The 17,983-nt window shown below is 32.9% G+C and overlaps 1 protein-coding gene across 1 annotated transcript in view; it reads left to right on the top strand.

Annotated features, from left to right (window-relative positions):
- Nucleotides 1-17,983, top strand: part of LOC109845320 (FGGY carbohydrate kinase domain-containing protein) — a 21,452-nt gene that overhangs the window by 1,674 nt on the left and 1,795 nt on the right. Inside the window, exons 2-11 of the mRNA XM_020414559.1 lie at nt 688-767; nt 883-1,000; nt 1,091-1,269; nt 1,643-1,725; nt 1,829-2,013; nt 16,392-16,453; nt 16,599-16,707; nt 16,823-16,963; nt 17,118-17,237; nt 17,343-17,463. Coding sequence (XP_020270148.1) covers nt 688-767; nt 883-1,000; nt 1,091-1,269; nt 1,643-1,725; nt 1,829-2,013; nt 16,392-16,453; nt 16,599-16,707; nt 16,823-16,963; nt 17,118-17,237; nt 17,343-17,463 — 1,198 coding nt within the window. The remainder of the gene's footprint in view (nt 1-687; nt 768-882; nt 1,001-1,090; nt 1,270-1,642; nt 1,726-1,828; nt 2,014-16,391; nt 16,454-16,598; nt 16,708-16,822; nt 16,964-17,117; nt 17,238-17,342; nt 17,464-17,983) is intronic.

The raw sequence follows: 17,983 nt of genomic DNA, 5'->3' as shown, positions 1-17,983 counted from the left end.
CAGCTGATTCCTCCTCATGCAAACATAAAGGGCAAACACTAGGGCCTTGCCAATTACGTTCCCTAAGATTATCCCAAGTAAGAATAGAGTTTCTAGATGCCAACCAAATAAAATCGTTAACTTTAATTGGGACCTTAGTTTCCCATATCAGTTTTGCCACAGGGCAACGAGGCCCTGCAAATATTGAATAGTTGGTAAAAGTATCTACTTTACTCGATCTCACTAGAGGAAGTGGATTTGTGTTTATGGAGTTCTACATGATTAACGCATATCTTAGTCACAGTCCATCACACAGCAATTTAGCTCAGATCCTTGTTCTAGTTCAAAATATGTTAAAAAATGATGATGTTACACATGGTGAGAGATGTCAAACTAACACATGTGAGCATATACATCCGAGAGCTGAGGTCCTATGTAAAGATAGGGAATTGTTTCGAAGCGATACAAAAGAGGATAGTAAGACCTGATAAAGCCACAGGCATATAAGTTGTAGAAAGGATTTGAGTGCTCTTAGCTTAACACTGGATATTTCCCTTGAGATGATTTATATGCAAGGAATGATTTGTAAAGGTCGCCCCAACCAGCTGGAATGATTCATTATGGTTATGGTATCTCGTGCTGCTGTCAATCAATTACATTGTTTGCTTCTTTAGATCACCTATTCATGCTTTTAGCTTTTTCATGCAGGTCTTTTTGATGAACAGGGAAGACTGTTGGGCTCAGCCAGTAGCCCTATACAAATATGGAAGGATGGGGATTGCATTGAGGTAATAGTGGCATGTAGTTTTGGGATTTTTTTTTTTTCTAAATCTTTGGGTACAAGAAAATGAACTCATGGCTGATATATTGATTATTTCCTTTCTCCTCTTCTTCTCTACTTAGCAATCATCAACAGATATATGGCATTCAATCTGTACAGCAGTGAGATCAGCATGCTCTTTAGCGAATGTTGCAGCAAAAGAAGTAACTGGACTAGGATTTGCTGCAACTTGCTCTCTTGGTCTGTATCAATACACAAGATATAAGGTGTTGAATGTATCTGGGATATCTGAAGTTCTTGATGTATTTTATGCATACGTTTTGTTTGCAGTTGCTGTTGATTCAGATGGATCTCCTGTTTCAGTTTCATGGACTGGTGATGCAAGGAGAAACATTATAGTATGGATGGACCATAGGGCTGTAGCTCAAGCTGAACGAATTAATTCCAGCAACTCACCAGTACTACAGTACTGTGGTGGAGCTGTCTCACCTGAAATGCAAGCTCCTAAGGTACTTCTAAAGTGTCTCGGGCAATTAATTATAGCAACCTGATAGCATTCTCTAAATGCATTAATAATTATGTACTTGCAACTGATCCTTTTAACTTTTGCTATTTTGTTTCATATTTTCAACATCAGGTAAGTGATTATACCGTACATATGTGAATATGTATTAAATCTTTTAGGAGATTAATTTTCTTTATACTGTGTCCTATTACCTTCCATTCAACTAACCAAATCCAAACCTCTCCTCACAACTATCTTTTTGTTAAAAAAAAAACTTCCATATCCGAATTTTTCTTGATATTTATTGATTTACATCTGTTTTTTTGAAAGACAAAAAAGCTTCTCTAAAGAAATACATGCTTTTGTGGCTATTGCAGCTCCTTTGGGTTAAAGAGAACTTGCAGGAGTCTTGGTCCATGGCATTTAGGTGGATGGACTTAAGTGACTGGTTGGCATACAGGTGGTATCTGCTGTGTATAAATTGGTCCTAACTCCTAAGTAGCTCTTTCATGATTTATTTGTGGGAGCATATCTTATAAAAATTTACTATCTATTATCCTTAGGGCAACAGGAGATGATACTCGAAGTTTGTGTACTACTGTCTGCAAATGGACTTATCTTGGACATGCACATATGGAACTAGTCAATGAAAAAGATTCTCAAAGTATGGGAGCCTGTGGATGGGATGATGATTTCTGGGAAGAAATTGGCTTAGGAGACCTAGTAGAAGGGCATCACGCTAAAATTGGTATCACATTACCTCTCTTTATTCTATTGCTAATTAGTTCTGTTTGTAGGTACAGCAATTTGGCGACTCTAGTAACAACTCCCTGCAATTATGTAGGCTGGAGTTGACTGAGAATAAGCAATTAAATACTAAAGCAACTTAACATGCAGGCATTCGCATGGAGAAGTCCATTAGTTTGTTTAATTAAGCATTCCATTCATGGTCCCTTGTATTGGAAGTTTTTGCACCGGACGCATGGTTTTGAAAAGCCAGACTGAATTTTTAATAAAAGGCTTTTAAGTCCAAGCGAGTCTACTCTGTCTTGTCTATGTGAATAGTAGGTTATAGTCCACGAAAAATGCTTATTTTAAAGAAATAAAATATAATTTCCATCATGTCGAAAAGGACGAAAATGGACAAAAGTTGTGGGTTAGTGCATGAAAATTGTAAATTTTGAAATATGCCACATAATTTCCATTAGGTCGAAATAGATGAAAATTGAAAGAAATCGTGGGTTATAGCCCATGAAATTTGCGAAATTTTAAGTATGCCAAATTATTTTTATTAGGTCAAAACAAATAAAAATGGATAGATATCATGGGTTATAGTTTGTGAAAATCGCGAAACTTATTTATCATTAGGTCAAAACAGACGAAAATTGACAAAATAGTAGGTTATAAAATAGCGATTTATAAAGAAATAAAATTTAATTTCCATCTTGTCGAAACAAACGAAAATGGACAAAAATCATGGATTTTAGCCCATGAAAATTGCAAATTTTAAAGTATGCATAATAATTTTCATTAGGTCAAAAGAGACGAAAATGAACAAAAATTGTGGGTTAGGCCATAAAAATTGTAAATTTTGAAGTGTGCCAAATAATGTCTATGAGGCCGAAATAAACAAAAATGGATAGAAATCGTGGGTACCCATGAAAATCACTAGTTTGGAAAAAAAATTAAATAATCATTGGGTAGAAATAGAGGAAAACTAGCAAAAGTAGTGGGTTATAGTCTATAAAAGTCGTGAATTTTAAAGAAATAAAGTTTAATTGCCATCATGTCAAAACGGACGAAAATGGACAAAATTATGGTTATAGCCCATGAAAATTATGAATTTTGAATACGAATAAATCTTTATTAAGTCAAAACTTATAAAAATAAACAAAATTCTTCGGTTATAGGTATAGCCCATGAAAATTATAAGTTTTCAAGAAAGAAATCTAAGTTATCATTGGATTGAAACTGATGATAAACGACAAATCGTGTGTTATAGCTCATGAAAATTACGAATTTGAAGTACGCCAAATAATTCCATTTAGATCGAAACAAACGATAATGCAAAGAAATCATGGACTATAGCTCATAAAATTTACGAACTTTGATGTATGCCAAATAATTTCCATTAGGTCGATACAAATGAAAATGTACAAAAATTGTGGGTAGCCCATGAAAATTGCCAATTTTGTAAAAGGAAAATTTAATTACCATTGGATTGAAATGAAAGAAAGAAGACAAATATAGCGAGTTACAGTCCTTGATATAATTAATTTTCATGTTAGAAAATTTAATTGCCATTATGTTGAAACAAACAAACATAGATGAAATCGTGGGTTATAGGCTTATAGTCCATCTAAATCGCAAATTTTAAAATATGCCAATAATTTTCATTAGGTCAAAATGAACGAAAATAGAAAAGAAATCGTGAGTTATATACCATGAAATTTGCGAAATTTTTAGCACATCAAATAATTTTATTAGGTTAAAGTAAATGAAAATGGATTAGAAATAGTGGGTTATAGCCCATAAATTGCGAGTTTTGAAAAAATCTTAATTATCATTGGGTCAAAATGGACAAAAATAGTGCATTATAGTCCATGAAAATCGTTAGTTTTAAAGAAAAAGTTTAATTGCCATCAAGTTAAAGCGAATAAAATTGGACAACATCTTGAGTTTTAGCCCATGAAATATGCAAATTTTGAAGCTTTCCAAATAATTTTTTTTAGGTCGAAATTGACAACATTGATAAGAAATCGTGAGTGATAGCTCATGAAAATCGTGTATTTTGAAGTACGCCAATTATTTCCATTAAGTCGTGACAAACAAAAATGGATAAATATCATGAGTTATATCTCATAAAAATTGCGAGTTCGGAAGAAAGAAAAGTTAATTATCATTTGGTCAAAACAGACAAAAATTAACAAAAATAGCGCGTCGTAGTCCATAAAAATTATGAATTCTGAAGTATGCCAAATACTTTCCATTAGGTCGAAACAAACAAAACAGATGGAAATCATAGGTTAGCCATGAAAATCGCGATTATTAAAGGAAGAAAACTTAGTTATCATTAGGTTGAAACGGACAAAAGTTGACAAAAATAGCGGATTATAGTAAATGAAAATCACAAAATTTAAAGAAAAAAACTTAATTGCCATCATGTCAAAACGGATGAAAATGAACATAAATCGTGGGTTATAACTTATGAAATATTGTGAATTTTGAAATACGCTAAATAATTTCCAGTAGTTCAAAATAAATGAAATGAAAAGAAATCGTGGTTTATAGCCCATTAAAATTAGAAGTTTTGAAGAAAGAAAATTGAATTATCACTAGGTTGGAACATACGAAAATCGACAAAAATAGTAGGTTGTAGTCCATGAAAATCGTAATTTTCAATGAAGTAAAATTTAATTGCCAGCATGTCGAAAAGACAAAAATAGACAAAAACGTGGGTTATAGACCATGAAAATTGTAAATTTTAAAATACGTCAAAAAAATTCCTATTGGATCGAAACAAACAAAAATATACATAAATCTTGGGTTATTGCCTATGAAAATCACGTGTTTGAAGAAGGAAAATTGAATTATCCCTGGGTCAAAACGAACAAAAATTAACAAGAATAGTGGGTTATAGTCCATGAAAATTGTAAGTTAAAAAGGAATATATAATTGCCATCATGTTGAAACAGTGATAAAAATTGATAACAATCGTGGATTATAGTTCATGAAAATTACGAATTCTAAATATATAAAATATAATTGTCATCATGTCGAAATGGAGGAAAATGGACAAAAATCGTTGGTTATAGTCTATGAAAATTGTAAGTTTTAAAATACGACAAATAAATCTATTAGGTCGAAACAGATGAAAATGGATAGAAATTGTGTGCTAGCTCATGAAATTGTGAATTTTAAAGTATGACAAATAATTTCCATTAGTTTGATACAAATGAATATAGATAAATCGTTGGTTATAACCCTTGAAAACGCGAGTTTTGGACAAAGAAAACTTAATTGTTATTAGGTTGAAGTGAAAAAAAATTGACCAAAACAACGGTTATAGTTGGAAGAAACTGAATTAACATTAGGTTAAAAACAGACAAAAATTTACAATATAGTGGGTTATAGTCGAGGAAAATCGCAAAGTTTAGAGAAATAAAATTAATTGCCATCATGTTGAATCAGACGAATATGGACAAACATCATGGATTATAGTCCATGAAATTTGCGAATTCTGAATAGGTCAAATAATTTCTGTTAGGTGGAAACAATGAAAACTGAAAGAGGTCATGCATTATAGCCCATAAAATTTACGAAAATTTGAAGTTCCCCAAATAATTTCCGTTGGGTCGATACAAACGAAAATAAATTTTTTTTTTGGTTTTAGCCTATGAAAATCACGGGTTTTGAAACTAAAAACTTAATTGTTATCGGGTTGAAACGGAAAAAAATTGACAAAAATAGTTGGTTACAGTCCATGAAAATGGATGAAAATCATGGGTTATAGTCCATCTAAATTGCATATTTTGAAATACGCTAAATAATTTCCATTCGGGCCAAATGAATGAAAATGGAAGTAAATTGCGTGTTATAGGACATGAAATTTGTGAATTTGAAGTACGACAAATAATTTTATTAGGTCGATGCAAACAGAAACGGATAGTAATCATGGGTTGTAGCTCATAGATTGTGAATTTTGAGGAAACAAAACTTATCAAGATGGATGAAAATTGACAAAAATAGTTGGTTGTAGGCTATGAAAATTGTGAATTTTGAAGTTTGGCAAAGGACTTCTATGAGGTCAATACAAAAGAAAATGGATAGAAATATTGAGTTCTAAATTGTAAATATCACGACTTTGGGAGAATGAAAACGAAATTATCATTTGGCCGAAACAAATGAAAATTGATAATATGTATGTATGTATGTATATATGTATGTATGTTTGTGTGTGTGTGTGTGTCTGTATGTATGTATGTATGTATGTGTATGTATGTATGTGTACGTACGTACGTACGTAGTGAGTTATAGTCCATGAATATCGTGAATTTTAAAGAAATAAAATTTAATCGCCATGATATCAAAATTGACGAAAATGGACAAAAATCGTGGCTTATAGTCCATGAAAGTTGTACATTTTGAAATATGCCAAATAATTTCCTTTAGGTCGAAACAGAGGAAAATTGAAAGAAATCGTGTGTTAGCTATGAAGTTTGCGAATTTTGAAGTTCCCCAAATAATTTTTATTAGGTTGATACAAGAGCAAATGGGAAAAATTCCTTGGTTATAGCTTATGAAAATTGCGAGTTTTTGATAAATAAAACTTAATTACCAGTGGGTTGAAATGGAAAAAATTAGATAAGAATAGTGGATTACAGTCTATGCAAATAGTGAATTTTTAAGAAAGAAAATTTAATTGTCATCTGGTCGCAACGGGTGAATATGGATAACAATCGTTGGTTATAGCCCATCAAAATCACAAATTTTGAAATACACCAAATATTTTCCTTTAGGTCGAAATGAAAAAATAGAAAGAAACTGTGGATTATAGGCTATGAAATTTGTGAATTTGAAGTATGCCAAATAATTTTATTAGGTTGAAGCAAGTGAAAATGGACAATAATTGCGGGTTATAACTCATAAATTGCGAGTTTTGAGGAAAGAATACTTACAAATTAGAATGGATGAAAATTGAAAAAAAAATTGGTTATAGTCCATGAAAATTTTGAATTTTGAAGTCCAGCAAAAAAATTCTATGGGGTCAATACAAAAGAAAATGGATAAAAATTTTGGGTTATAGCCCATAAAAATCACGACCTTTGAAGAAAGAAATTTGAATTATCATTGGGTCGAAACAAACAAAAATTGACAAAATAGTGGGTTATAGTCTATGAAAATTACAAATTTAAAAAAAATAAAAGTTAATTGCCATGGTGTCAACAAAAATTGTGGATTATAATTCATGAAATTTATGAATTCTAAAATATGCCTAATAATTTTCATTCGGTCGAAACGGACGACATTGAAAGAAATCATGCTTTATAGCCCCTGTAATTTGCAAGTTTTGAAGGTTCCCATATATTTTCTTTTAGATCAATACAAACAAAAAATGGAAAAAATCGTGGGTTAATAACCCACAAAAATCATGAGTTTTGGAAATACAAGATTTAGTTGCTAATTTGCCATTGGGTTGAAATGGAAAAAAGACGAAAATAGTAGGTTACAATCCATGAAATTACGAATTTTCAAGAAAGAAAATTTAATTGCCATCTAGTTGAAATGGATTAAAATGCAGGAAAATCGTGGGTTACAGACCTTCTAAGTCGTAGATTTTGAAATACGCCTAATAATTTACATTAGGTCAAAATGAACGAAAATGGAAAGAAATTGTGTGTCATATACCATGAAATTTGCGATTTTGAAGTACACTAAAGAATTTTATTTGGTCGAAGCAAATGGAATTGGACGGTAATCGTGGGGCTATAGCTCGTAAATTGTGAGCTCTAAGGAAAGAAAACTTATCAATATAGATGAAAATTGTCAAAAATAGTGGGATATGACCCGTGAAGCAAATTTTGAAGTCTGGCAAAAACTTCTTTGAGGTTTCCACACGCACCTCCTCTTCCTTTGGTATTGCGGTAAACGAATCTAGCATGTATAATCTGCTAGAAATATAGCTATTTGGCACTATGGTATGAATATCATGATCGACATAATCTAGGTAGAGATGGATTAACACAGTGGTAAGCAGCCCCACAAGTAGAAATCTTAGGTTATAGCTTATAAAAATCATAACTTTTGAAGAAAGAAAACTGAATTACATTGGGTCGAAACAGACAAAAATTAACAAATAGTGGGTTATAGTATACGAAAATCATGAATTTTAAAGAAATAAAATTTATTTGCCATCGTATCGAAATGGAAGAAAATGGACAAGGATCGTGGATTATAGCCCTTTAAAATTGCGAATTCTGAAATATACCAAATAATTCCAGTAGGTCGAAATAGATGAAATTTGTAAAAAATCATGCATTGTAGCTCATGAAATTTGTGAATTTTGAAGCTCCCCAAATAATTTCCATTAGGTTGATACAAACAAAAATTGGAAAAAAAATCTTAGGTTGTAGATCATGAAAATAGTGAGTTTTTGAACAAGAAAACTTAATTGATATTGGGTTGAAACGAAAAAAATTGACAAAAAATAGTGGGTTACAAACTTACAATTCATACAAATTTTCAAGAAAGAATTTGATTTCTATATGGTTGAAACGAATGAAAATGGATGAAAATCGTGCATTATAGCCCCTCTAAATTGTAAATTTTGAAATACGCCAAATAAATTCTAGTAGGTCAAAATGAGCGAAAATGGAAAGAAATCATGGTTATAGGCCATGAAATTTGCGAATTTGAAGTACGACAAATAAGTTTATTAGATCAAAGCAAATGAAAATAAACACTCGTCGTGAGTCATAGCTCATGAATTGCGAGTTATGAGGATATCAAAATGGATAAAAATTGACATTAATAGTGAGTTATAAACCATGAAAATTACAAACTTTGAAGTCCGGGAAAAAAAATTCTATGCCATCAATACAAAAGAAAATGGATAGAAATCTCAGGTTATAGACCATAAAAATCACGACTTTTGAAGAAAGAAAACTGAATCATCATTGGGTCGAAACAGACGAAAATTGGCAAATAGTGAGTTATAGTCCATGAAAATCATGAATTTTAAAGAAACAATTTATTTACCATAATTTTGAAATGGAAGAAAATGGACAAGAATTGTGGATTATATAACCCATTAAAATTACGAATTCTAAAATATGCTACATAATTTTCATTAGGTCGATACAGACAAAAATTGAAAGAAATTGTGTGTTGTCGCCTATGAAATTTACGAATTTTGAAGTTCCCCAAATAATTTCCCTTAGGTCGACACAAATGAAAATGGGAAAAAATTATGGGTTATAGCCCCATGAAAATCGCGAGTTTTGGGGGAAAAAACTTAATTGCCATTGGGTGAAAAAATTAACAAAAATTATGGGTTATAGTCCATAAAAATAGCAAAATTTCAAGAAAGAAATTTTAATTGCCATATGGTTGAAACGGATGAAAATGAATAAAAATTATGGGTCATATCCTATCTACATCATAAATTTTGTAATACGTCAACTAATTTTCATTAGGTCGAAATGAACGAAAGTAGAAAGAATTCATAGGTTATAGGCCATGAAATTTGCGTATTTGAAGTACGCCAAATAATTTTATTAGGTGGAAGCAAATGAAAATGGACAGTAATAGTGTATTATAGCTCATAAATTGCGAGTTTTGAGGAAATAGAACTTATCAAAATGGACACAAATTGACAAAAATTGACAAAAATTTCTATGGGATCAATACAAAAGAAAATGGATAGAAAAGCTTGGTTATAGCTTATAAAAATCCCGATTTTTGAAGAAATAAAACTGAATTATCATTGGGTTGAAACAGACAAAAATTGATAAGTGGTGTGCTATAATCCATGAAATTACGAATTTTAAAGAACTAAAATTTAGTTGCCATAATGTCGAAACAAACAAAAATGGACAAAAATCTTGAACTATGACCAATGAAAATTGCTAATTGAAATATGTCAAATAATTTCCATTAGGTCGAAACAGACAAAACTTGAAACAAATCATGCATTATAATTTATAACCTACTAGTGTGCACCCCGTGCAAAGCACGACCCCCTATTTTTTTAAGCACAACATTTTGAACTTGCCTCCCTCTAAGTTTTAATACATTTGATTTAATTATTGTATGCTTAAAATTAAAAATCATATCTACTCCTCTATACTTAAAGAATGATCCAAATTTTAATATATTTGATTTAGAAATCATATCTACTCCTCTATACTTAAAGAATGATCCAACTTTTAATGCATTTGATTTGTTTTACTGTTTAGATACAACAATACTATAGATAGAATAGTAACTTCTAGTATAGAGGAGCAAATTTGACTTATTATTTGTGATACGATAAATTACTGTAACATGAACATTAACTTTGAGTCCAGAGGAGTGAGAGGACCAGATTTGATTTCGCTGTTCATGCTATAATATTTACTATAGCTTTTACTTTAGCATGAACAATAATTCTTTGGATTCTCTTTTAAGTATAGAGGAGTTGATGAAATTTGTGAATTTTGAAGGTCCCTAAATTATTTCTATTAGGTCGATACAAACGTAAATGGAAAAACAATTATGCGTTTTGGAAAAGAGAAAACTTAATAGCCCATGAAAATCGTGAGTTTTGGAAAGAGAATACTTAATTCTCATTGGTTAAAATGAAAAAAATTGATAAAAATAATGGGTTACTATACATGAAAATAGTGATTTTTCAAGAAAGAAAATTTAATTGCTATCTAGTCAAAACAGATGAAAATAGTGGGTTACTGTTCATTTAAGTTTGTCATGAACTAATGAAATTATTTTGTATACTTCAAAATTCATGATTTCATGGATTATAACCCATGACATCTTTCCATTTTTATTCGTTTTTGACCTAATAGAAGTTATTTGGTGTGTATAAAAATTTACGATTTTCATGGGTTATAAACAAGATTTTTTCCTATTTTCGTTCGTTTTAAATGATGGCAATTAAATTTTATTTTTTTTGATAATTCGTGGATTTCGTAGATTATAACCCACTATTTTTGTCAATTTTCTTCTGTTTCAATGCAATGATCATTAAGTGTTCCTTCTTGATAACTCGCAATTTTCATGGACTATAACCCATGATTTCTGTTCATTTTTGTTTGTTTTGGCCTAATAAACTTTTTGCCATACTTTAAAATTCACAAATTTCATGGGCTATAGCCTAATAAAATTTTCTTTCAATTTCGTACCTTTCAGCGGAACTTATTTGGAATATTTTAGAATTTATAATTTTTTGGGCTATAACCAAGGTTCTGATGTGGCAATTTGGAGGATGCACTTGTGTCCGACCTGTTTTAGGCTACGTACCCAAACGCCATGGATACGGGTGGGTTCCTTGAGTTTCTGAGATTTGGGAATAGAGGAGGTCAAAGATTATGAACATTTCACACACACACTCTCTCCCCCCTCCCGTCCTGCCTCCTCCCTCTGCTTTTCTTAATTTTTTAAATTTACTAATTGGAGAATGACATCAGCTCTTGCATGGGGTTGTTTGATGGGAATGAGATTTGGTTTTCTTTTCTTGGTAAAGATGACAATCATACACGAGTCCTTGGAGAAATTCACACGAGTCCTTTTTATGGAGAAGTTTTAGTTGTTTGTGATTTATTTCAATATAGATATAGATAGATTAATAAACAGTCTGCATGAATTTACTCAATCTAAATCAAGACCAGGGCCGGTCCTGAGCATTCGGGGGCCTAGGCAAAAATTTGTACAAAAATCCTAAATGGGCCCTCCTATAGTCAATATTTTTTTAAATAAAGTGTTGCACCCAAGTAACTTTAGGGCTGCCTACATACCAAGGGATGCTATAACTAACCCCAAGGATCAAACACAATGTAGTTCTCCTAAGCTACCCACCCTGGCCAAAGGCCTACAAATCACACCCTAACACTCTCATTCCCAAAACAAGATCAATGAACCAATAGAAGTGTCACTTTATGTAGCCTCTTCTTGCATTTTTAGATGCAAAATCATTAATTAAACTTGTATAATCAAGCTTCTCCACTATATTTTTCTCAATTGACAATATAGCTAAGTCATTCAATCTATCTTGTGACATAGTTGATCGAAGGTAAGATTTGATCAATTTTAACTTTGAAAAGCTTCTTTCTGCAGAGGCAATAGTAACAGGTATGGTCAACAATATTCTGTAAGCAATCCAAGCATTCGGAAACGTACCATCCAATTTCTTCAAATAATTTAGCACGTCAATTGCTTTTTTTTGTTTCTTTTGGTAAGTATTCTCTCAAAAGTTTTAACTCTAAAAATAAATCTTCGCCATCAATATCAAAATGACTGTCATGCTTTAAAGATTCTTCAAGTTTCGCACAATAAGCCTTCAAACTAGCATCATCAACAATGTTGAATTTCATCAAATCAAATAAAAACCCGAAGACTTCTTCATAATGCCGAAATTGTTCAAACCTACTCTTAAGAGAAGAAATAACTTGATCCACTATATATAGAAAGTATTTAACTCTAAATGATTCTTCAGGATATAATATTGTCTCTTCGGTAGCACTTTCATCAAATTGCCTCTTCCTGCGAATGATACGCTTTTCACGAAATACAGCTTCAATTTCCATTTCAGATGCAACCTTTTTAGCTTCAGTAATGGCCTCCTTAAATCCATTTTCTCTGTACTTTTCAAAAAATAATATAAGCCCATTCAATTGATCTATAGCAATATCAATTTGCATGTCTTCCTTTTGCAAAAATTTGCTAACAGAATTAACAGCAAATAATAAATTGTGCCAAACAATCATACCCAATAAGAACTCAAAATTCTCCATTTCATTTGTTGCTAAGGACTCAGCTTCACTCTTTATTTTTGGATCTCCATCGATACTTGCCAAGTGAATTAAAGCATCTCTTATTTCTGTAGCTTGAAATCTTACTGCTCTTACACTTTCAACATGACTTTCCCACCGTGTTTGTGACAATGACTTAAGTGTGAGACCAGAAACATGTTCTTTGAAAATATCCCACCGCTTAGTAGAAGATGAAAACAAAGTATATAAACGTTGTATCACTCCAAAAAAAGATATAGCTTTCGCACAAGAGTTTGCCATATCGCAAAGTGCGAGGTTAAGACTATGGCAACCACATGGAGTGTAGAATGCTCTAGGATTTACTTCAAGGAGTCTTTTCTGCACACCTTTATTTTTTCCTTTCATATTAGATCCATTGTCATACCCTTGTCCTCTTACATTAGAAATATCAAGTTCCAGAATCTTCAATACATCTTCAAGTTCGCTAAAAAGTCCCAGTCCAGACGTGTCGTCGACCTTAAGAAATTCTAGAAAGAACTCTTCTACCTTTACTGGACTTTCTGAAACATCCACACATCTTATTATAAGAGTCATTTGTTCTTCATGGCTTATATCTGGAGTACAATCTAGTATAACAGCAAAATATTTTGCTTCTTTGATTATTTTGATCATTGTATGTTTGATCTCTCCCGCTAACATTCCTATCAGTTCGTTTTGAATTTTATGACTGAGATAATGCTTATGAGATTCACCACTTTGATAACGTCGAATATGCTCTTTCATTACCGGATCAAATTCAGCAATCATTTTAATTAAACTTAAAAAAATTCCATTGTTCTCTTGATAAATCTTCTCATTATCCCCGCGAAATGCTAAACCATTTTTAGCAAGTGTTTTTACAACAGCAAGTATTCTTAATAACACTTGTCTCCAATGTTCTCTCTTTGTTTAATATTTCTAGCACACTTTTATCAATTGTTTCAATACTACGCAATCTCATTTCCAATTCAATCCAACTTCTCATGCAACTTATGTGCTCACTACTCCCTTCATGACTTTGAAGTCTATGACTAAGATTCTTCCAATTTTTAAATCCTTCATTAACCAAAGAACCCATTTGATTCTTGTTTCCATCTTTTCTAAATAATTTGCAACAAAAGCAAAATACCACATTCAAAGAAGTTGAATATATTAGCCATCTCCTATCATGTTTCTCTCCATTTAACCATTGTCGAGTGTAATGAGCGGAAGAGAAATGCCTGCCTTCAATATCTTTAGGAAAATCAATAACAACTCTTTTAGGTCCTCTTTCTACTAAAAGATCTCTCAATTTTTGATCAATATTGCCCCAGTTTGCTGGATCGTCAACATTCATGTTTTCATTGACATTCTCAATCCTAAGTTGAGTAGGTTCTTCAATGTTTCTATCATCTTCTGCAGGTTCTTCAATATTCATATTGTGTTCAGTAGGTTCTTCAATATTCGTATCATTTTTCTGTTCTTCATTTGGATTTTCTTCGTTATTATAATCTTCGTTATCATGCTCTGTATGTCTACTACTAAAAAACTTATCCAACGCTCCTGCTTGAGAATTTTCCAATTTTTCCAATTTTTGTTTCTTTTTTCTTTTTTCATATCCAGAACTATACTTTCTAGGAAGCATGATGAACACTGAAAAAATATGATCAATCAACAATGCAAATTTCAGATCAACAAAAAATTATATACAAATACTAAAATACATAAGATCAACAAAAATTATAATTTATAAAGTTATAAAATTACCTTGAAATTTTCTGGCTCAAGTACTACTCGACTCTCTACAACTTCGGCAGAGTGGGCCGAGTGGCGAGTCCGATCGGGGCCAGAGCCGGCCTGTACACGAAAAATAAATTCGTCTGAATCCTCTCGTGTTTCTTCCTTTCAATTAGAAACACTGAATTTGACATTGAACAGTAACAAAATTAATCGTGTTTGACAAAATTAACAACAAATATCGAAACAAAACCCAAAAAATTGAAAGGAATGGCTCACATGAAAGTTTAGAAGGATTAATTTTAGAACGTTAAAGTGCAATTTCACTCTAAAAAAAGGAGAAGTTGACAGAAAACAAAGGTTTTAATATTCAGAATTAAGGATTACCCACCAGCTAGCTGAACCAATCAAAATATTCAAACTTTGACAACAGAGAATAAAAATTGATAAACTTTTAGAAAAGTACCGTCATCTTCAAGAATCAAAGATTACCCATCAATCCAAACCCAAAAAAGATTCAAACTTTGACGAAAAATAAAGATCAAAACTCAAAAGCGTAAGAGACGTACGAAATTGCCAGCTCCAAGTTCGGGGCTTACCGCTTACATACTCAACGTTCAGGTCGCCGGGCATTTTAAGAAATTCATTCTGTGGTCCTGTGGACTTGATTATGAAAAGCTTCCTTGAATGGGGGGCAATTCTTTGAGACTTGAATTGTGATCTGGGAAAGTGGGAATTAATTAATAAAAGATTTGACGGCTGATGGACGGGACTTACTTTGCTTTTATTAGACTTTGATGGGCTTCTATATAAGGATGCCAGCTATTTTTCGGGGCCCCTATTTTTTGGGGGCCCCAGGCGAACGCCTCACCCGCCTATGCTATAGGCCGGCTCTGATCAAGACTGAATGGAAGCCTGTCTACAGTGCACATATTGAATTGTCAATAGGATTCTTCAAGAATACACAAACCCACGTTAAAATAGCTCCTCAACACCAACTGTAGGAGTCAAATTTCACATACACCCATAATACATATATAGGGAATGATGGGTGAGGTGATGGTTCATTTTGCTAAATGAGCTACCAAGAGATAAGAGTGGTGAGGTCCACACCTTGTGATGTGACCAGCAAAGTGGGCCTCATCACATGACTATTTCTTATTAGTTCATTTATATATATATATAATGTCCCATATTCGCACCCGCACTTGCCCCCGTATCTATGAAACATAGGCTATAACCCATGATTTTTGTCCATTTTTAAATGTCTCAACATGATGGCAATTAAAATTTATTTCTTTAAAATTCGTGATTTTCATGGATATAACCCACTATAAAGGCTTGGTAAGTCCAAGTGAGTCTGTTGTGTCTTGTCTAGTTGTCACCTTTGTAATATTACCATATCTAGGTGAATTTGACAGCATGCGGATTTTCTATTAATTTTTCTTTCTCCCTCTTCCATACCCTTATGAAACATGATTATTACGTGATTGATAGAATTTATCTCAAAAAAGGTGATGCTGAGGATGATTATTTTTTTGTTCATAAAGCAACACGAAGGAGATAACTTGGGAAAGGCTTCTCGTTTAGTTTTCGCCCCCTCCATCTTTTTTTTAATTTTATGCATATGAGGATTGAATGCTGGATAGGGTAATTCCTGCAATTTTTTCCTTTTTGAGGAAGGCAAGATGATTTGCCCCTCGCAGCGTCATTGACAAAAGTTTAATGAAACACAGATATGCCCACAAAAGATGATTGTTTGCGCATCAGTTGTTTCTTTTGCTTTATACATGCAGTTCATAACTTGTTTATATGGCACACTTTTGAACGTCATCCCTTATTACATTTGTGGTGGTTAATGATTTGTGGTAAAATATGCCAACAGGACGTAGTGTTGCTTTTCCCGGCTATGCGTTGGGCTCTGGTTTGACGCCTGCTGCTGCGAAGGCAAGAAATTTATTTGTGAAGAGTTCACATTGATTTCAAGTGGAGTTATCTTGAGGTCCTATTAATACTTGAATGCATAATAGGGCATTGGAGGTTGATGTTTCTTTTATGTGTGAAGTTTCTTGAAGTACTTTTCAACTTTCAGGACCTAGGCCTGTTGGTTGGAACACCAGTTGGAACTTCACTTATTGATGCTCATGCGGGTGGTGTTGGCGTTATGGAAAGTGTGCCTGAATCAGAGGCTCTAGTTAATGGTAAGTGTAGATTCAAACTATATTTGAGCCTCCCATGCTAATAAACACTTTACAGTCAATATTTGAAATTAGAACTCTACTTCTCTCGATCTAAATTCTCTACATATTCCTGCAGCTGATGAGGATGATATTTCTGCACCTGATGAGGATGCAATTTGTCACCGAATGGTATTAGTGTGTGGAACGTCAACTTGTCACATGGCTGTTTCACGAAATAAAATGTTCATTCCAGGTGTCTGGGGACCATTTTGGTCAGGTATCCAATGTGTTTTTTCTGCATTTTGAAAGTAAATCTTAAGTGTTTATTATTTCATTTGTTTTTCCTGCTTTTGCTTTTAAGCATTGATGGTATCTGCTATTGACAATTGGTATGGTCATGTTTCTGCTGATGCTTCTTCTTGTATGTGTAGCTATGGTGCCTGAGTACTGGTTGACCGAAGGTGGTCAAAGTGCCACTGGGGCTTTGTTAGATCATTTACTTGAGAATCATGTTGCTGCTCCTCTTCTTGCTAATCGTGCAGCGTCCCAAAGTATGGTGTTATCTTCTGTTTTGGTGTGGAGATATGTATACCCATGTCCTAATCCACCTGTTTCGGACGTTTGATTTGATGTTCTCCTGTTTCTGAATTGTTTAGGGACATCTGTTTTTGAATTGTTGAACAAGATGTTACAATCCATGGCGGATGAGTTGAAAATTCCATTTCTTTCTGCCTTGACTAAAGGCATACATGTCCTTCCCGACTTCCATGGAAACAGGTAAGCAACACATAACAAATACAGTGGAAATTGTGTTCTTTTGGCTGTATACTTTGCACTACATGACTGAATTATGTAAGATATTTTTCGCTATCATGGAAGATGAGGAATGATTTTTTGAAATGCTGACAGACTTGATTCTCATTACTTTCTTGTAGTAGCTTTACGGTCTCCACATAGCTGTCCTGTAAAACTATCATATTGATAATATTAAATTTATCGCAACGCATAACAAATACAACTTTGTCACTGCTTTGCTTCATTCTTCTCCTCCCTTATTTGATTAAATTCTTAGCACACCCATTTCAAACTCCTAAAGCATATCACACATCCTTATGTTTCAACTTAGCTTTGTAACCATGTCAAATGAGTTTGATAAAGGTGTAGGGATAATATGCGTCAAAGTAGTAACTTGAAAAAAAAAATGAAGGCATTGACAACCTTACCAATTTTTCTTGATATAGGACATATGTTGCATGGAAATTACTTCAGTTTGATGGAAGCATGAGGATGCTTGATG

Source organism: Asparagus officinalis, chromosome 1 (genome assembly GCF_001876935.1).
Source record: "Asparagus officinalis chromosome 1, Aspof.V1, whole genome shotgun sequence".
In the NCBI taxonomy this organism is placed as follows: Eukaryota; Viridiplantae; Streptophyta; class Magnoliopsida; order Asparagales; family Asparagaceae; genus Asparagus; species Asparagus officinalis.
Note: the sequence above shows the minus strand (reverse complement) of the source record. Positions and strands in the feature narration are given on the sequence as shown.